The sequence below is a fragment of the Mesoplodon mirus genome (assembly GCF_964341445.2).
Source record: "Mesoplodon mirus genome assembly, chromosome: 14".
In the NCBI taxonomy this organism is placed as follows: domain Eukaryota; kingdom Metazoa; phylum Chordata; class Mammalia; order Artiodactyla; family Ziphiidae; genus Mesoplodon; species Mesoplodon mirus.
In genome coordinates, this window is record NC_138990.1 from 51,256,854 (window position 1) to 51,278,927 (window position 22,074).

The 22,074-nt window shown below is 39.5% G+C and overlaps 1 protein-coding gene across 7 annotated transcripts in view; it reads left to right on the forward strand.

Annotated features, from left to right (window-relative positions):
- Positions 1–22,074, forward strand: part of LTBP1 (latent transforming growth factor beta binding protein 1) — a 429,217-nt gene that overhangs the window by 335,528 nt on the left and 71,615 nt on the right. For all 7 annotated transcript variants that reach the window (XM_082641886.1, XM_082641887.1, XM_082641888.1 and 4 more), the window contains 3 exons: positions 2,655–2,777; positions 9,241–9,363; positions 15,148–15,273. In XM_082641886.1, the coding sequence (XP_082498012.1) occupies positions 2,655–2,777; positions 9,241–9,363; positions 15,148–15,273 (372 nt within the window). The remainder of the gene's footprint in view (positions 1–2,654; positions 2,778–9,240; positions 9,364–15,147; positions 15,274–22,074) is intronic.

Consider the following 22,074-nt stretch of genomic DNA (forward strand, 5'->3'; position numbering starts at 1 on the left):
TGCACTCAGTAAAGTGAGTGGGTTTTGAGAAACTACCTATGTGATTGTTTTATTGTGCCAGAAATCAAGGGACTTACAATTAAGTCAGGAAAGTCAATGAAACAGGATGGGAAAAGTCTAAATTTGAAAACTAAGGTATTAGTGATCAGTGGCTGGGCATTACTATTGGAAAGAAAAATGGTTGCTCTCTGTGTTAATTCCTTACTTGCAGAAAATCAGTTGTATTAAAATCATTTGAAAGTTTCACCTAATAGGATTAACACTTAGAAGAGAACTATGTCAGCCTGGTATTATGTTTTGGAATATTAATGATCTAGTTTTTATATGCATTGAGCTTTTTAAAATTCTTACTTAAAAAAAAAATAATCACGGGCCTCCCTGGTGGCGCAGTGGTTGAGAGTCCGCCTGCCAATGCAGGGGATGCGGGTTCGTGCCCCGGTCTGGGAGGATCCCATGTGCCGCGGAGCGGCTGGGCCCGTGAGCCATGGCCGCTGGGCCTGCGCATCCGGAGCCTGTGCTCCGCAGCGGGAGAGGCCACAATAGTGAGAGGCCCGCATACCGCAAAAAGAAAAAAAAAAAAAAAAAAATCACTAAACAAGACTTTTCGGGAAGACTGGAATAGCATCCCCCTTATACTCAGGGATAAAGTTTGTGAAATATACCCTGTTCCTACAGGTGATAGTGAGGATTTTGGACCTCACTGGGGTTGACCTTAGACTTAAAAAAAGTATTTTTCTTCATTGAACTTCATACAGAATTACAGATTGGCCCTTCGACAACACATGTTTGAACTGCATGGGTCCATTTATACGCAGATTTTTTTCAGTGAATACTTAGTAGAGTACTACACGATCTGTGGTTGGTTGAATCCTCAGATGCAGAACTGTGGAGACAGAAGACCAACTGTCAGGTTAAGTGCAATTTTTGACTGTGTGGTGGTTGGCACCCCTAACCCCCTCATTGTTCAAGGGTCAACTGTACTTCACTTCCCAGCAAGTATATGCTTCCTGAGCTTGAAAATACTATGGTATCACCAGTGACAAGCACAAGTGTCCAGAGTTCCTGAAAAGAAATGTCATTTGAATGTCATTTATTTAAGAATACACACTGTACATGATCAGTTGTTTTATTATAGGGAAACAAATCATATCCATGTCTGTATGTAAACTTTAGATATTTAATAAGTAGAAAGGTCTCCTGAGGTAGTGTTATAAAAGAGACAATGTATGGTGGTCCTACAAAGGGATCTACCAATACTGTCATAACCTTCTTCAATTATCCCTTTCTAGAACATAGAAAGTCATTACACTACCTAATCTAGAGGTGAAGAATGATCAAACACACACAAACACACTCATGTACACAGATAAATTAAATAATTTGTTCTAGATTCTAGTCCCTCTCAAAGTTTTTATACTTAATTTAATGAAGCCTGACCTTTACAGTGTGTGTGATAAGAGTAGAGGTCCACACATAATATAATAAGGCCATCGTGTTCATAGTCCTGCCTTTTGAAGGGCCAGTGATGTCACTCCTAGAGATAAGTCAGACACAGGAGAATCACCCACCAGGTTAGAAATAGGGGCAAACCAATTTTAGGTGCTAAATGCCAGGATAATCAGAGTGATGCTATAAGCAGAGTAGGATAGAGCAGTGGTGTAGGGTCCCTGTGGTGTTAAGTCTTGCAGAATCACATTGCCAGAAGTAACACATACGCAAAATGTGATGAATAAAGTTTATCAGCAAACAACATGAAATAAGTGCCTGCTGATTGTTGAAACACTAGGTCATCTAAGGAGTAAAAAAGATGTGGTAGACATAAGCCCTGCCTTAGGAAAGTCAGAATCTAATGGTGAAAGTAAATGATGGAATACATGCAATATATTATCATGCCTTCTATGTGTGGATATGATGCAGGCACGTGTGTGAGCCTGAGCTCAGGACTGCGGTTACAAAACAAATAATCTCTAAGCAGAGGCTGTGTGTGTCAAGCAAGAGAGATTCAGAGGCAATGTAGGTATCAAATGGGCTGAGAGCCCATTTGAAAGACCATTAGATTTGCCCAGAAAATCATTGAGAGAGAGAGAAGGTGGAAGCCTGATTGCTAGGGGTCTAAAGGGTAAATTACTGAAAAAGAATTGAAGACATTCACGCCATGACACTTTTCAATCAGGGGGGTCAGCAAACTTCTCCTGTAAAGGGCCAGATAGTATATGAATGTGTGGTGCTATTTTCCAATAAAACTTTATTTATAAGAATAGGCAGTGGTGGGCTGTAGCTTGCTGACCCCTGCTTTAGACTATCACAGGCCTTAGTGCTTTTAAACTCAGAGTGTTAAACTTGAACCTATAGAAGGAATTCCGAGAAGCTTCGTTGTGACTCCCAGATTACAGCCAAGTATTTGCCCCTTATCAGTGACCAGTGGAATTAATATGTACAGATTCTTAGCTCATTGCTTAAAATTTTAAGGTCATCTGGTTTTCCCTACAGGGATATTAATGAGTGACCTTCTACTAGAGGTCAGTTTGAATCACATAATGAAAATTCTAAATTAATTAGAAACCAGATAGTTTATAGACCTCCTTTACATGAATGATTAAAAACTCACTTTTAAAGCACCACTTCTAAGTTTCTTTTTACTCTCTTGCTCATAGATATTGATGAATGCCAGCACCGTCATCTCTGCAGTAATGGGCAGTGCAGGAACACGGAGGGCTCCTTCCGCTGTGTTTGTGACCAGGGTTACAGAGCGTCCGCCCTTGGAGACCATTGTGAAGGTGAGAATTGCTCTTGATTGCAGAATCATAAAATGTGAGAATCAGGATCAGGGAAATCTGGACATCGTCCTGGCCTCTGTCCTTGACCCTATACTTTTGACTTCACAGTTGAGGACACGAGGTCCCTGCAAGATATTTTCCCCATGGTCACACAAATAGTGCCAAGAAGTGCATGGAATCAAGGTTTTCCTTACACTACTCAGAGCAGTTATGCCAGAAGAACTATGCCAGCTAAATGAATAAAGAATCAGTTTAACTTTTCTCAGCTGTGGACGGTTTATCCTGGGTGTATAGTTCTGTATAGCATCCATTGGGGTGCAGGACCAGTGGTACCAACGATCCAAGTAGGTAAAGACAAGTTAATTTTCCAGATAAATGTAAAGTTTTTAAAGCCAGACTTTAATTCAGTTTTGAGCTTTTCACATAAAATATTTCTTCAAGATAACCCATGTGTACGGCATTGTGAGTTGTTCACCACTTTCCCTACTTGCCTTGGCTCAGAACCCCTTTGGGTGGTCAGGGCTGCTGAAACTGCCTGTCACCAGCCTGTCACTTGTGAATTCTCTGTGTTCACTGTGTGTTTTTCCCACTCATCTGCTGATTTGCTGCATTTAGACCCTGTCAGTTATGAAAGCAGAAATGTGAACATGGCAGGGTTTGCCTCACATGGTGAGGTGGTGTCTGCTTGAGGGTCTGAACCCCACCTTTGATAGAAGAGAATGAGTTTTTCAGTGACTGGTTTTGTGGCACATACTTCAGTGGCCCCAGGTACTTTTGGACTTTTCAGTCCCATTGGTTGGGAAAGATCAACTGTATTGTATCCTTCTCTTCTGACCAGAGAACTTGGCTCAAACAGTCACAACCTGTCTGGAGGGCAATTGGTACCGTTTCAGAGGTGTTAAAATGTACATTATTGTTGAATCAGTGGGTCATCTTCTAGGATTTTATCCTAAGGTAATAATGTTTTTCAAAGGGTTAATACATCCAGTGAAAAGTTGTAATCAACATACCTATTGAAAAAATAGGCAAATGATCAAGTGATAAATCATAATAACAATAATAATTGGTTGTCTGAAAACTGTGGATGGGGAACTCTACAATATATGGGTAAATGTTGATGATTCAACATAGTGGCAATGCAAGATGGAAGAGGCAGTCGTGTTTCTGGGAGCCAGTCATGGAAGAATCTATTCTAGAAGTAAGTAGGTGGTAGGGCACATGCTAAGGCACTGAAAACCTACACTGACCACCAGTATGTTTTTTGCCCTAATTCCTGGCCTAGCCAAGAGGATAACCAGGCCACTGACTAAGTCTTGGGTAATGGGTGCTTATTATAGGACATGTTCCTCTATTTTGGCTGTTTTAATATGTAACCATTTCACCAGAAGTCCAATATTTTTATTCTAAAACCATCCATTTCATGACAAGCCAAATAAAAATTTTTCCCCAGCTTGCTTGTCATTAATATATATGTTCCATAAGAAAGCTTCTTTTTAAGTATATAATCAGACTCTTTTCAAGTCAGGGCTAATTTCCCCAGTGTCTTAGGTTATAAATAGGACTGGAGTCCCAGTCAATTAATCCAGAGCTCCCTTTGAAACGATATTAGCACTTCAGCCTGCTAATTCCCAACTAGCACTGTTTCTGACCCTTCCCAGTCTTATGTAGCTGTAATTAACTGAGCTGTGACCGCTCACATACCTTTCACAGCTGTGGGAGGAAGAGCCATCTTTCTTGTTGGCATTTCTATTTACATGTGTAATTTTCCTCTTCTAACTCTGGCAGAGACTTGTTTTCTTACAGCATTATCCTGCAGTCCTGCTGGCCTTCTTGTGGAGTCAGAATCCCAAGCATTGTGCTAATTTCTGTGGGCAACGTATGCCGGCACACTCAGTAGCCACCCAGTCTGTGATTCTAGGTGGCCTCAGTTGTCCTGGTTATTAGAGGTGTTGGCATCTCAGCCTTCAAAGGCTCTGCCTCTGACTTGTTTTCCCTCCAGGCACAGTCTCTGCTTCCATGCCTACCTTGGCACCTTCCCCAGCCCCTTGCTGTGGTTGCTCCATGCTAGTCCCTTGCAAAGCCTGAGAAGAAGATTCATGATTTACTCTGTCTTCCTATGGCCCTTCTCTGTTGGTCATTTCTTTGCAGACCAAATCGAAAAAGGGAAGAAGTGCTAGTATTTCTTACCTTCTGACATTTCTTTCCAAGTCAGAGGCATCCATTTATTCATTTATGCATTCATTCAACAAAAATTTGAGTGTCAAGGATGTGGCAGGCACTGTTCTAGGTACAGGATATATAGCAATAAACCAAACAGACAAAAAGTCCTGCCCTCGTGGAGCTTACATTTTAGTGAGGGAGATAACAATAAAAATGATAAATAAATAAACTATATAGTTTGTTAAATGGCAGTAAGTGTTAAGGGGAAAATTAAAGTGGGGTACATGGGGGTTGCTGAGGGAGGGAGGGAGAGTGATGGTCTTAAATAAGTAGGCAAGCAGAGGTTAGCCTGAGATGATGACATTTGATTATTTCTGGGGGAGTGTTCCATGAAAAGGCTTTGTGGAGGAGATTAGGAGCTTGACTTGGGCATTTTCAGTTTGTGTTGCCTACAGTGGGTATCCAAATGAAGATATCTGAAAGGCAATTGGACCTATGTGTTTGGAATTCAGGGGTGAGTTCTGAGCTGGGATTCATCAGCATGTAGACAGTGTTTAAAGCCATGAAGTTGGATGGGATCACCAAGGGAGTGAATGTAGCTAGAAGAGAGAAGCTGTCCAAAGACTGAGTCCTTGTCCCTCATTTATTTAGAAGTGAGGAGGTGATAAGGAACAAGCAGAGGGGATTGAGAAAAAGTGGCAAGTGAAGGAGCAAAACCAGAATCCAAGAGAAGAGAACATTTCAAAGAGGGCGTGATGAGCTTGTGTCAAACATTGCTGCTAGGCAACATGAAGACCAAAAGTTGACCATGGCATCTAGCCAGGTGGAGGTCCTTGGTGACTGCCAAAGCAGTCTCAGTGGAGAGGTGACCACGACTGACTGTTGCTATCCTTAAAGCCTGATGGCCAGCTCCTAGAAGAAATTCCTCTTTCATATCACCCTAGTCGGTGGTGTCAGACAATCCCACACTGGGCTCTCTTAATATTCCACCTACTCTTTTTTTTGCTTTTGAAGACAGATATCTTGCAAATTTTTTAAACTAAACCAGACTCTAACATAATGCACTGAGTTTTAAAATCTGTACATTTATTTATAAACATTTTTAAAATGCTTCCTTTTACTCTCATATACATTATTTCTCTTAGATTTTGGAAAGTGAATGAAAATTATTTTAGGATAGGGTGAACAAAGCTGACACATTTCCATTATGCTGAGGCACATATATTGGTAGTAGAGTGTTGTTCCTGAAATTCATATCCTCAGGATTCTACTTGCTCTATTTTGAATTGAGATTTTTCACATAATGCTAATGATCAAATGTGCCTTTTCTTATTTTGTTGTCTCAATTTCCGAAAGAGCAAAGAAAGAAAGGTAGATCTAAAAATGGACCTCCAACTCAACACCTGTTAGAATGGCTGTGGAGCTATTAGAATAAATATGGAACAGTTGGAACTCTCTTACCTTGCTGGTGGGAATGTAAAATGATACAGCCACATTAGAAACTTCAAAAGTGAATCCTACTATGTGACCCAGCCATTCTATTCCTAGGAATTCACTCAAGGAAAATGAAAGCCTATATTCACACAAAGACTTACACATGAATGTTTATCAAAACTTCATTCATAATAGCAAAACTGTAAACAGTCCAAATACTCATCATAGGTGAGGGGTAAGCAAATCGTGATACATTCATACAATAGAACACTACTCAGCAATAATGAGGAGAGAGCTATTGATACACATGACAACTCAAAAACACTGTGCTGAGCAGAAGAAGCCAAACAGAATAGGGGAACAAGTAACCTTTTGGGGCAATGGAAATGCCTATACCTTTTTGGTAATGATTGGTCCAGGTTATTCCTTTAGTACATGTTTTATGGCAAAGATCCATAAACAGTAGACTAGAATATCCCCATTTGGTTCAACCACTTCAAAATCATGAAATAAGCAGAGAGTTGGGGCTTAAGAATTATTTTCACAGAATTTGTATCTAAAAACCTTTTCTCAATTAAATTTGGTTCCACTTTTAGGAATCTTGATCTACCAAAGGTCAGTTAATCAGTGAATAAAACCTTTGTTGGCGGGCTTCCCTGGTGGCGCAGTGGTTGAGAGTCCGCCTGCCGATGCAGGGGACACGGGTTCGTGCCCCGGTCCGGGAGGATCCCACATGCCACGGAGCGGCTGGGCCCGTGAGCCGTGGCCACTGAGCCTGCGCGTCCGGAGCCTGTGCTCTGCAACGGGAGAGGCCACAACAGTGAGAGGCCCGCGTTCCGCAAAAAAACCCAAAAAAACAAAACTTTGTTGGCATAGTCAGGCTTTGCAGGAGACACTTAGTCCTCCGTGCTGTTATCTTTCTTAATTGTGCATGATGGTTCCTTTACGGATTCTTTCACAGAAATTATAACACCCCAGGCATTAGATTAACAGGAATGGAGATTTTAAGGTCAGACTGGAAAAAGAGACTAAGGAAAATGTCACCGAGCCTTATGTTTGTCACTACAGAATGACATTCTTACAAAGGTGTGTCATTAATTCCTTAAAAAACATTGCATTTGCAATGATGTTAAGAATCCAGCAGTGGATCCTTACAGATATAAATTGATACAGAAATACCTGTGCCTTGATTGTGATGATGGTCACAAGAATGTGTCTACATTTGTCAAAACTCACTGAACTGGACTCTTAGACACATTCGTTTTATGTAAATTATACTTAAGTGAAGTTGGAGAAACACACTAAAGAAGTGATAAATCACTTTAGTTGTGATGGAGTCACAACAGCATTGTTTTACATTTTAGGATCAAGTATTCAGAAACACTTTAAAAATGGGTGAACCTCAATAATTTATTTTGATAGAATGAAATTATAAGGTGCTTCTCTTTTATCTGCCCCATGAATGGTACAGAAGGCAGTTAATTAGTTGCTTGGGTTCTATGAGGAATATTTAATTCCTTGTGCCCACGTTTTCAACCAGACAGCGAGGAGAATAAGGCAGCAACAGTCTCCATATTCACTTCTTCCTGGACCTCCTCATGTATTTTAGCAGCAATCATAATTATTAGCAAGAAATGCCATAACATGCCAAATTTCTGAGAAAAGAAATTGTTCTTTAGGTTTCTTCAGTGCTAATAATTTGAATCCTACACATACAACAGAATCAGGGCTCATGGAGTTTGTTAGGAATAATGAGCTGTGACTAGGAGTAAATGAGGTAATAAACAGCCCTAGTGGAAGATCTGCCTCAAGTTCATGCAGCAAGGGGGGGGGTCATTAATTGTCTTACATGCTCACAGTCAAGACCCATTATTGGCTACATAAACCATTTTTAGTTGCATATACGTTATAAGTACATACATTAGAAAAAATCCAGGCAACATTATACCTGTTTGTGATAACTGCTGAGTAAGTGACTTTGGACTTTGTTGACTCCCTTGCCCGCCAAAAACTCTTCTTCCCCCTCTGCCACTTTCCACCGTGCTGTCAAGGCCCCAAGTAAGTTCCTTATGTTACACAGGCCACCTTTGACCTCTGTAGCGTCTCTTCTCTAAATTCATGTGACACTGGAAGTTGGTTTTATTCTTTTGACAAATATCTTTTTTTTTTTTTCTTTTTTTTTTGCGGGCCTCTCACTGTTGTGGCCTCTCCCGTTGCGGAGCACAGGCTCCAGACGCGCAGGCTCAGCGGCCATGGCTCACAGACCCAGCCACTCCACGGCATGTGGGATCTTCCCGGACCGGGGCACGAACCCGTATCCCCTGCATCGGCAGGCGGACTCTCAATCTCTGTGCCACCAGGGAAGCCCCACAAATATCTTTTTTGACAATTCTTATGTTAAATTATTTTAAACTTATAAAGCAACTCAATATTTTTCTTATTAATATAATTTGGGTGTTTTGGTACAATCATTTTTCTTTGGAGGCAGGGAGCATGCCAAGTACTTTAAAAATCTTTCCTGTAATGCATAATACAGGATCTTTTATAAATAGATGCTCAAGATATTCTTATTTGAAGAATAATTTTATTCTCTATCATCACGGAGAATTTAACCAACTAAATTACTGTTTGTTATAGAATCTTTACTTTCCTCTTTGAATTGATTTTATTTGATGTTAAAACTTGTTTGTTTATTGTGCAAAGCTAAAATCCTTTCAAAATATTTCAAAGGTAAACCGTCATCCATTTAAAATCATGCATTATGAGAGATGTAAAATAGTGTTCATTTATGTGAGTCTGGTGTGTAAACATAAGGAAAATGTTTTTCTAAATACATTTTGTCTTTTAAATTTTGTAAATTGACTTGTAGATATCAACGAGTGCTTGGAGGACAATAGTGTTTGCCAGGGAGGAGACTGCATTAATACTGAAGGGTCCTATGATTGTACTTGTCCAAATGGATTCCAGCTAAATGACAATAAAGGATGTCAAGGTACTTCTCTCTCCATCTTTTAAGTTATAATTTACATTATTGTTCAGTTCTGCGTTGCTTCCTGATGACAGTCTGAGGTTTTACCACTTTATATGTAAGTGAGCTATGCCAATTTGTATTTGTATAATATTTTTCTTGAGTCTACATCAAGTACAGGAAGTTCTCGCTTTCCACTGCACCATGTTAACTGAAACTCATGTGTTTTGGAACTGTGTCCTAGCTTTGTGTGCTTCTGTGGTAACTGCGATCACCTGTACTTTGCTGTTCCTTCCATGGGCCAACCTTGGTACTTGATTCTAAATTATCTTCTAGCTTTTTTATCTCCTTCATGGGTCTATTTAATTTTGTCCCGTAGCTGATATGTATCTGCTTTTTTTTTTTTTTCCTGATCCCTGTTTTTATCCAGTATCCAGCTTCTCCTCTCCCCCAAAAACCTCACTAATGTTTTGGTCACAATTATAGAGGACAGGATTTTATGTTTTTTCAAAGTGCTATCATGTTTAATCTCCTAAACAGCAGTCCTCCTCCCCTTATCTGTGGTTTCACCTTCTGCAGTTTGTTACCCACAGTCAGCTGCAGTCAGAAAATATTAGGTGGAAAATTCCAAAAAACAATTCACAAGTTTTAAATTGCTCACTGTCCTAAGTAGTGTAATGAAATCTCGTTCCATCCCATTTCATCCCACCCGGAGCGTGAATCATCCCTTTGTCCAACATGTCTCATCTGTTAGTCACTTAGTAGCCATCTCCGTCGTCAGATCCACTGTCGAGGTGTCACAGTTCCTGTGTTCCAGTAACTCTTATTTTACCTAATAATAGTTCCAGAGTACAAGAGTAGTGATTCAGCAGTTTGGATATACCAAAAAGAAGCCATAAAGGTGCTTCTTTTTTTAAATGAAGAGGTGAAAGTTCTTGAATTACTAAGGAAAGAAAAAAATCATGTGTTGAGGTTGCTAAGATCTATAGTAAGAATAAAGAGGGAAAAAGAAATTTGTTCTAGCTTTGTTGTCACCCCTCAAACTGCAAAAGTTACGGCCACAGTGCATAAGTCCTTAGTTAAGATGAAAAAGGCATTAAATATGTACAATAAGATAATTGGGAAGAGAGAGAAATTACATTCACATAACTTTTATTACAGTATACTGTTATAATTCTATTTTGAGTTAGTGTTGTTTATCTCTTACTGTGCCTAATTTATCAATTAAACTTTATTATATGTATGTATAAGAAAAAGGTAGTATATATAGGGTTCAGGACCATCCATGGTTTCAGGTATCCACCGGGGTCTTGTAATGTATCCCCCGGGGGTATGGGAGGACTGACTGTACAGTGGATGCAAGGTACTAATAAGAACACAGCACCAATCACGGCACAGCTTTAACTGAATACCTACTATGTGCCCGTTGCTGAATTACCTTTCTTAATTTATAAGGATTGAAGAGGCAACTTGTCTTTTACCCATTTTGTGCATGAGTAACTGAAGCTCAGAGAAGGTAATTAGCATGTTCCTCACTAATAAGTAATTGAGCTGAGATTTGAACCCAAGATCTTTCCCCACTCTTTTCTCTACAATGCTGTGCCAATTATTGTTACACTTATAGCCAAAGGAAGGAAGACAATGAGATTCAGTGAATTTTTTTTTCCCAGTGTAACACATTGAGTTATTGTGGATGCTGGGGTTAAAAAATCAGATTGTCTAGATCATTTGTTCCATCATTTTTAGCTACACCTAACTGCCCCACAAGTTTTCCTATAATTATTAGTCTTAATAAATCCATGCCTTTTTTCCCATTGAAAACTCAAACTTACCTGTACTCTTATTTATTTCTAATACTGGATAAATTTTTTTTCTCATTGTTCCTCCGTCATTATGGAACTCTGTAGTGTATCCCAAAGTACATATAAATAAAAGCTTGTTGGAGTCATTTTTTATCCATTGCTACTGGACATGTATGACTTTTCTGTTCTCAGTTGTCATTAATTCTATCCCTCTCACGTGTCCCAAATCACAGTATTCTTAAAAGGGAATATGGTGTCTATTCTCTTAGTTGTGAATATTATACTCTGTGTATCATTATCTACACTCAGCTTTGTGTCCCTGAGGTACAAAAGACATGGGCCTTTGCCTTACTGATCCCAAGATTTAAATATACTGCAGTGTGTACCTCGTTTGATATCATATATTTATTTACCTTCAAGGTGAATTTAAATTTTTCAGTGTTTCCAATACAGAAATTAAATGTACTTGGATTTAATGTAGTTGAGAAGAAAGGTTTGAATTATAAATTTATGTGACAATATTTCCATTTGGGGTCTTTTACATCTTAATAAAATCTTGATTTATATAAACATGCCAAGAGATAGCCCCCAAACCACCTGAGTCCTGTTTTTGTTACAGACATTTGGACTTAGAAGTAATATTTTTTCTGTTTCCTCTTGTCACAAATTTTTGACCAAATAGAGGTAAAACCAAGTCTTATATAAAGAGACCATGATTTCATATTGCAAATTATATGCACTTCTAGAGTTAAAGTGCATAAAACTCATTTAACCATCTGATTAATTAATTATACTGTCTTCTCTCTGTATATTAAATTTGTGTTTGTGATTTTATAGGAACTCATATGTGACTGCTCCAAACATACGATGTTTTATTGACTATAAATCATTATTAAATTGACTTTGTTCTCAGTCACGTCGGTGATTCCTGATTTCCAGAATAAATTAATGTCTGCTTGAAAAACTTATATCCGAACGAATGAAAAATATTCCTGAAGCGGGATCGAGTACCATTTAAAAAATACTATCTGTGAATATGCTCCATCACCCACCTTCTCTGATTAGAGTCTGTTTATAATACCATGTGCACTCACCTTGTTTTGAATCATCTCTCTTTGCCACGTCACTGGAGGCAGCTTTGTGATCCTTCACTCTACCTGGAGTTAGTAGCCTACTTCTATCTAATCCCATGATCATGTCAGCATTCTGTACATGGGTGTAGATTTCAGTTTGTTTTAATGCTGAAAACATAATTGATGACAATGTGAATAACCGTGGAACATATTTGAATAATAATGCATGATAGGCACAAACTTTAAACCTCACCTAATAATCTGAAGATAGTTCCATATTCAGGAAGGCATTTTCAGTTGAGAGTGTAAGAATCTCTTCCCCCAGCAAAGTTCACGATGTCATACAGACAGCATGGAAATTCTCTGTTAATACTCTCTTTAGGAATGTGGCAGCATACATTTGATCTTCAGAACACACTCAGTTTCACGTTTTGACTTACACGTGCCAAATTGTGAATTTCTGTGGAATCTTGGACCTATGAAAGAAACCCAACTTAAATATAGTCTGGCTTTCAGCAGAGTTACTAGCAGCATAGTTTAGAAATGCCTCAATAAGTGCAACCCAAATTGAATGCATATGTTTCTCTGGTTCCAGATATTTGTGTTGTTCTTTCTTGGTGGTTTCCTGGAAAAAAGTCTGGGAATTCATCTTCAGTTCCTGTCATCAGACTTTTTAGACAATTATTTGTTAATCAGTGACTTCTCTTTAAGCAAGAAGTTTATGCCCATTCTTCCCTATGCAAAGTTGCAAAGTCTGACAGCTTTATAGGGCCATATTGAGTCACAGATAAAATAAGGAGGTGGTCTCGGATAACCTCTAGGGCTCTACAAGATGGATATCGACCTGGGTCTTGATCTCCAGGCCAGTGGAAGTTTATGGCACTTTGTTGCCCAGGTAGAGGGCAACAGATTCTAGGCAGCAGATTGGAAAGAAAGAATGGAGCTAACTGGTAAAAGAAGGTCAGAGTTCAAGAAAGATTACAACCTAAGGTATTATCAGTAGGTAGAGAGGAAACACAGAAGATACCTACCAGAGATTTTATAAAAGAAGTGAAGAATTTCACAGAGTGGAATCATGTTGAGAAATAGTAAAGTAGGAAATGATTCATTGCTCTTCCTTGAAATATTTTAATGACAATTAGAAGAATGGGAGAATTGTTAAGAAAATGAGTAATTCGTATTTGATTTCTTAGTTGGGTTCAGCCTTAGATAAGCCAGTTAGCCTGAAATATATGGCAGAAGGAAGGGTAAAGTGTTCAGGCTTGTTAATACAGAGATGCCTAAACCAGTAATATTGCTGGAATTCCTATTACACACAGTGAGATCAACAGGGCAAAAAGAAGAGCCCCAGGAGATCCTGGATACGGGGAAAGGGATGACTCTCTGGAGGAGGTGAGCTGCCGGGTTGGTGGCTAAGCATGTTCTAGAAGTCACTAGGAAGGTCCCATCATCTGTACCTTTTCCATGTTCCCATTAAGCTTTACAGTTATTCATGTCGGTTCCTGCCTCCCCTGTTACATTGTGAGCTTCATAATGGCAAGGGCCCCTTCCTACTCAGCCTTCTCATAGGAAGCCTTCGGCAAAAGTTTTTAATTGAATTAAAGATGGATTTTTAAGAGGATATGTTGAGGACCTCTTTAGCAAGAGATAAAGAGGAGGACCGAGGAGACTTCAGAAAGATAGGAAAATGACCTTAGTAGGGCTACTGCCTGGATGGTGCCAAGGACCTGTGATACTTTTTATGACCCCCAATTAACTAAGAGAGCCTCAATCAATCACTCTTCAGTTATTAGAGCATGAACAAAACTGTGAAGTTCTTTGGTGGGCAAACATTCATAATACACTGTTCACTTGCTGTGCTAGGAGTTGGGGACTCAGAGTTAAAATATGCAGTTCTCCTTAAGAAGCAGTCAGTGCAAGAGGGACACAGATGAGACAAACAGCAGTTAAAATGCAGTGCGCATAGGCAGTTGCATGTGTCAGCACCAGTGTGAATAGGTGAACCATTCTCCGTGATTCCTTATGTTGTCCACTTTGGGCACTCTTAGCCAGCATAACTAGGATTAGTTTGAAAGAACACTGCATTTACACCCAATACTTCAGGCATTATCAGTGTTTAGGAGTGCATCATCGCCCTGGCTACAGGGAGCATAATCATTCTTCATTGAGGGCGAGCAGAGTATGAGATGGTCAACACAACTACAGCATGATTTGTTCATGGTAACAGTCGCTACCACCTTTTGACTCTTGGTTGTGTTGGGTACTGCATTAAGCGCCTGATGCTCATTCACTAATTTCGTCATCACAAAGCTGTGCCAATATTAAGACTTTCCCTGGTATCAAAGACCTTTTTCTTGTACTTTATTTCTTGTATCCATTTTCATTGAAATATAGATTGTAGTCTATTTCATTTGTATATTCAGACATCTGAGAAGTGCCATTTTTGAGCCAAACACTGTAAGACACGTCCAGCCTTGCCCTTAAGGAGTTCACGTCCCAGGGATGGATAGGCATGGACATGGGGAGACGTACAGGCCACAGGAGAGTTGTTTGCATGGTGGTGGGAGAGGACAAAGGAGAGCCCAGTATTCACACTGAAGAATATTTCACAGAGGATTTATTTGATTGTAGACCCTCAAGCCTCCAATATGTCTTTTTAAAAAAGGGTACCTTTGGGTTGAAACTATGAAACTGCTTTTTTTTTAGGTTGAAAATGGTTTGAAAATTGGCTAGTTCCTGTGATTCAACCTAAGTAGTTTCTCTCTGCTGACAGTCCAACTTGTCTTGTGGTCTGGTGTGTGTACAAACTGTATAGTTGTGCCACCAAATAAGTGTCTGACCATTTTGTAATAGATTTTTCTTCCTGTATGCCTGGTAACATAAGAAAACAAAACAGATTTTTTTCAACTATGTGGAACTCTTCTCGATTCCAGATATTAATGAATGTGAACAGCCTGGACTCTGTGGTCCTCATGGACAGTGTCTAAACACAGACGGTTCTTTTCACTGCGTCTGCGAGCAGGGTTTCTCAATCTCTGCAGATGGACATACATGTGAAGGTAAGACAAACCTTAAGACATCACATAATTATTGCATGATAAAGCAGAGAGGAGATCACTCTCTATTTTAATAGGCAAAGGCTCTGAGACACTGAAAGACACTCATGATTTAAGGCCTTAGAACATGTATGCACCAAGGTGACCCCTACCCGAAATCACAGCTCGGGGTGGCTGGCATTTACAAACAGGATAACCAGCCATTATAATGGTGAAAATACTCACAGGTGATTCCACTACTGGTACTGAATTAACAAGTCAAAATGTGTGGGAGGTGATGATTTTAAGTGCACATGGGAGACCTAAAGGAAAACGGGGGCAACATCCTGATGTAACTCGAGACTCTGCCAGTTTTGATTATGCTTCATATAGACCATCTGAATCATTCTGTTTATAAAAATGCCTTGCTTGATTTTTTCTCTGCACCACTGTCAGCAGAGATTTTCCAGAGTTATTCCTCTAATATCCTTAGCTCTAAGCCAGTATATTTTCTTATCTATCAGTATTTATTATGTCCTAAAAGCTAATTAACTTGTAAGATGTTAAGATAACACTGTGGGCTTCCCATTGGCAACCTCTGTATGTTTGCAGGGATACAGCTCTGGTTATATTCATAAGATTTATATCTTGGTGACTTATTATAGTTTGATAAATTGAGGAATAATTCATTTGAACCTTTATAAAAGTAAACCGAGAAGATTCCTATAATCATAATTTTAATCCATCCCTTTGTGAATCTAGGTTATCAAAACCCAGCTATGTTTTAAAGAAGTATGAAGGTTTTGTTCTGGGCCTATGATAGGATCCAAATGCTTTGCTCTAAAAAATAGTGCAGCAGGAAGTGTGTGCTCTCCTTACCCATACCACAGTGGAATCAAGCCGAGGAACGGCAACCAGGTTCATCTGAAACTAATTATTATATTGGGAAGAATAAACTGATCTTATAAAAAGCAGGAGATTGTTGAAATTGCTCTCTTGCTGAGCAGACAAAACATTGATACCAGATTTGGTTTCAAGTGAAAGAGAGATAGTGCAGGGTGGGGTTTAAACAAGCAGCTTCTGAGGGGTTTGAAAGTGATCAAAAGTGGGGAAATGGAGAAAAAATCATAAAGATGGCCATGAGAGGTTTACTCCATGTTTCAGTGGTTTGAGTTTTAATTAATTTTATATTTAGAGCTCTTAAGAAAGACAGGGCATGAATGCATACATGCTGGGGGGATCACAGTATCCCTGGTGGAGGGAATAGGGTACTAGCCCATCTGAGTCAGGGACGAAAGGAATTTGCAGAATGCACATTTCCCTGCCTTCTAGAAAGGTGCAGGTTTGCTTCTTCAGCTAGCTCTAAAACATGGATAGTAAGGGCTTCCTTTGCTGAAAAACGGTCCCGGTTACAACTGCCAATAGCTGTGCCATGCAAAAACTATATTCAGAAAAAATGTAAGTCACCTCAAGTGCTCACCAGTCAAAGCCATTGCTCCAGAAGAATATACCAATATAAGCATATTCACATTTATTTTTTCTTTTGTACTTTATAATTTTTCTTTAATTCTGTATCTTTTAAAATCCTGATTTCTGCAACTCCAGAGTTACATAATCATTCTAATTTAGTTGCAGTTCTAATTTTGTTAGTCATTTACTTGGCAGAGATTTGAATTTTAAAACGTGCTTTTAGAAAACTTGCAGTGCTTTGTAAATTACTGTACTTTAGTATACTGTCTTTGACACTTGTTCCATATTTTTTACTCCAGAATCAAAAAAAAGTAGATAATTTAGAATATTGTGCTGATATATGGCAGTGTAACTAGAAAGCTCCCTAATGATTAGGCATGTTAATCTCTTTTCAGAATAAGCTTTGCAAGATTTTCATTTTTTGTGGTCTTAATCCAATATATTAAACTGGTCCAAATTTTTTGTTGTGGGACTTAGTCTGAAACTTGTGACAGTAGCAGTATGTCCTGATTCTACCTTTGGCAGTGGTGTAGGACGAAGCTGGTCCATGTGATGGGGATGTAGCTATGGAGGTGATGTGCATAGGACTTGAATTAACATTGAGAAGTGGCTGGCACCCTTATTTCAGGCCCATCCACCAGCTTACTTCCGAACTTCTAATTAAAGCAGTTGAAGCCACGTGGACGTGTGAGGGCTGGCATACCCTGCTTTAAGCAGGGCTGAAGGAATCCCACCCAGCTGAGGGAAGGAGGGCCCTTCCCTGATTTCCTATGACTTGGAGAGTTGTCAGCATCTCTGCACAGTTATTGAACCACAACGAAGAGGTGTACTCTGTCAGCATGAACTGTCTCAGGTATCAAGTAGCATGGCCGATTCTTTGGAAATATAAACAGCACCACCGGCTCCTTCCTTTCCCTTATGTATGTGCTGCTCTGGGAGCACGTATGTGGGAGAGGATGGAGAAACATCTTGTTTTTTCTATGTGAGATGAGGAACAACAGTGTCATTTGAAGTTTGAGTGGAGTGGGAAGGAAGTGATGGGTGAGAGCTATTTATTCATTCCCTCAGCAGTGACAGAGTGCCTCTCTTGTGCCAGGCACCATTACTGTTCCGAGGGCAAGACACACCCTGTTCTTGTCCACATGGAGCCTACGTTCTAGGAAGGGATTCAGGGATCAATAAGTAAATAGTACATATAGAAAATTACGTTGTTGTATTTAAATAATGTAACATGGTTATACTTTATGGATACACATAACTGCAAGGTATGGCATGCCATATATAATTTATAATGCGCAGGGTTTTTTTCCCCAAGTCCTACATGTGGATGTCAGGAAAGTGCAGGGAAGCAGGACCCTTCTGATTTACTTCCACCTCGGTAGTTCTCGGTAATTCTTTCTTTTCTTCTCATACCTGCGGTTCATCTTTTCCTGCCACCTCCTTTGCACCCTCTAGCCAGAGCTTTTATCTTGTGTAGGAAAACAAAGGAAATATTTTCTTCTTTCATTCAGCTCACTGTTTTATATTTCAATTTATCTTATCGATTTGTTGTAAAAAGTTACAGTTCTTTGGCTCCTTTCATTTTCCCCACTTTTTAAATGGCAGCATTTTAATTCATAGTAAAAATATGTATCATCCCGTTTATAAGCTGACTCAGGGTTTGGTTTCTTCATCATCAGCAGAATGTGAGTGAGTGGGAAGAAGAATAGGGAAACTTGTGGCTGTACCCTCAGTGTCACCCTGTCTGTCCCCTGACTCCCATAGAGAAATGCCTCCTGGTCTCTGACTTGGCATCACTCCATTCATGTGCCTCTGGGCAGGCTGCTCTTGGCCAGGGATGGCTGTGCTCTCCCAGTTGGGTGTCCAGGTTGACTGAGACCTTGTACGACAACAAGTAGAATTGGGGACATTGGGCATCTCTGGACCCCACTGTGCTTTCTAGTCTGTTCACATAATAGACTGGGCACACTGGTCTAGCAGGGACCTCAGAGGAGCCTGGCAACACAGAGGGAGCATTGGTGACTTACAGAACCTGCTTAGTCATGGCTAATTAGGCCTCCAAACCATGACCAAAATCACTCCCTAAAGCCCTGTCCTTTAGAAAGAAGCCTCATTCATTCATCCATTTGACAAATATTTATTACGTGTGTGCTATGTACTGGCCACTCTTCTAGGAACTGAGGCTGTGTCAGTGAACAAAAAAAGATCCTCAGTTTCTTGGAGGCAATAAACTAATATGCAAACTACGTAATATGCTAGAGAATGATAAACCCCATAAAAAGAGAGGAGTAATGGGGTTCTGAGGGCTAGAGTGAAGAATGGAAGCTGGTACAATACAGACTAGGGTAGTCACAATGGGCTGTTCTGCCTCTGTAATACGGGTTAATGAAAGTAATACTAAAATTGTGTCTGAGTAACAGATAAAGCCATATTAAGTGCCTTTCTTTTTCAAACTGATCATCTCCTGGCTAAGTGATAATAGCCTGTCAATAAATAGACAAGAGGACATGAGATCATCTGCTAAAGGCCTTTTTCCAATTACCAACATGAGTTCTGTTGTCCAGACGGGAATAAAAAATCAGAGTACAACACCAAGAGCAAACCCTAATGTGAATTATCGGCTTTGGGTGATCATGATGTGTCAGTGTAGGTTCATCAGTTGTAACAAATGGACCCCTCTGGTGGGGGGGATGTTGACAGTGGGTGACGGTAGGGGAGGGTTTTGGGAAAACAAGGGGAATGTGGAAACTTTCTGTGAAATTTTACTGTGAACCTGAAACTGCTCTTTAAAGTCTGTTTTTAAAAATCAGGCATCCCTGGCATTACCTGTTCTTCATCAGAAAAAAACAAAAAATCAAGACCTTTAAGTTCAAGTCTATATTCGACTGCTATCTTTTTCTCCCCTGAATTTTGTTGTTTATTTCTCACTTTTCAAAATAATACCCCAGATGGAGTATGTGATCAGGAACTTCTGTCCTATTCAAAACAACTCTCATATTGATTTAAAAATTGAGAACTATAGGATTGGAAGGGGACTTCTTAGAACATCTAGGCTGAACTCTGAATCCCAAAGCACTCAAAGAATCAAGTCCTATTGTTGAACAGCTGTAAAGGCTGTAACCTATTTAGATATCTACCATAAACCACTTCTTGCTAACTCATTCATTTGGAAGGGAAAACACAACAACTGCAAGTGGTAAGGAAGGCCAGTGTCTTGAAGTTGACTGAGAACAGTGATATCAGAAAGATTAAAAGAAGTTGGGTCCAAACTCTTAGGCCAATTTTGTGTTTGCTGGGAACCAGAAAATACAGTAAAGGCAACCTTTGCCAAATCAAAGAAATAAAAACGAACTGGGAGCTAGTGTGGTTTTGTTTTCAGACTTTGAGGTACATTTTCTGTGAACAGTGTAGAAAGAAAGTATAAAACCATTGTTGACAACACTCCAAGGCAGTTGGTGGTTTTGTGGCATGGAGATAGAACTTTATGTCTATCACTGAAGAGAAAATATTTTTGAAAATGACTTAGCCAAGTAGGACATTGAAGTACCCTGACACAATAATATATTACATCTGGCTGCTTGGCGCAAAGATTTTTAGGTTTTTTTTTAGTACTTTTAGAGTTGGAAACTGAAAAGCCCAGTAAGAGAACACAGCCTGGAGTGTTGCTTTTCTAAAGACAGGGAATTCAGCTTAACAACAGGATCCTTTCCCTCCCTTGTGTAAAAAAGGATCAGACAACATTCCAGGTAAGGAAGGGAAGTGGCCTCTTGCTGTAAAGGCTACTGTTCTTCACACTCACTCCTCCTGTGAATGTCCTTCTGCAGAAGTGAATGAAATGGATGATGAAATCATTAGGGAGAGAGCTGAGGAAATCTTGCTGGAATAAGCTGCTTTTGGACCTGGAATACATATTTTCCATGCATTGTTTGATTGTCCTCCGTATATGAACATTTTTATAAAGAAATTCATAATGGTAGCAAAAAAAATTCAAGAGCTCTTCCTAAGCCTTTTATCACTGCTGACCTTTTAAAACCCCAGAGCTATGGAAAATCATCTGTTCATAGAAGAAGTAAACACTTTTCCTTGCAGCCAAAAAAATAGACATGAAACTGCCAGAAAGGGAAGTCTGTGAAAAGGCGGGCTGTCCCTAACACTTCCTACTGTGGCCCCCCCTCCCCCAGCTCACGTCTGGGGCACCGAGAGCTTCCTGCATCTACTTTGACCAGTCTTTTGATGTCATCAACAACCCAAGTTCTTGAGAGATCATGGAAGGTTGTTGTGAATAATATTTTTATACTTTAGACCTACATTGTAATGCTTAATATATTGATTCCAGAATCAGTTACTTTTTAGGCATCTAACAGAGAATATCATATGGTTGTCTTGGACGCCCAGTGTGAGTGGACTGGAGATACTTCACATGTCTGATTTCATGACTTTATTAAAACAACAGCGGTAATAGTAATAGCCAGCATTCACTGAGTTCTTGTTAGGAGCCAGGCACTATGCTAAGCGTGTTGTACCCGTTTTCTCTTTTAATCTTCACGACAAACCTATAGGTAGGTTAAGTACTAATTGGTATGCTTTTGGCTGCAATGAGCAGCTTACTATAAAGAAATTTATTATACTAATAAGAAGTGCAGAGGTTGTCACCTCTCATCTACTCTAGGTCTTTATTTAACGTCACTTTCTCAGTAAGCCCTTTTTTTTCTCTTTTTTTTTAAAGTATAGTTGACTTACAATGTTGTGTTAATTATTGCTGTACAGCAAAGTGATTCAATTATACATATATATACATTCTTTTTCATATTCTTTTCCATTATGGTTTATCATAGGATATTGAATATAGTTCCCTGCGCTATACAGTAGGACCCTGTTGTTTATCAATTCTATATATAATAGTTTGTATCTGCTAATCCCAAACTCCCAATCCATACCTTTCCCACCCTCCTCCCCGTTGGCAGCCACCAGTCTATTCTCTGTGTCCCTGATTCTATTTCTCTTTCATAGACAGGTTCATTTGTGTCATATTTTTGATTCCACAAATAAGTGATATCATGCGGTATTTGTCTTCTCTTTCTGACTTACATCACTTAGTATGATAATCTCCAGTTGCATCCATGTTGGTGCAAATGGCATTATTTCATTCTTTTTTATGGCTGAGTAGTATTCCATTGTATATATGTACCACATCTTCTTTACCCATTCATCTGTCAGTAAGCCCTTTTCTAACCACCCTTTCTCACCTTCACTCACCCCCAACATTCCCGTTCCCTGTTTTTTTTTTAACTACTTTATTCTCCTTCTGTGTCTTATCTATTATTTATTGTCCGCCCCCCTGCTAGACTCTAAGGC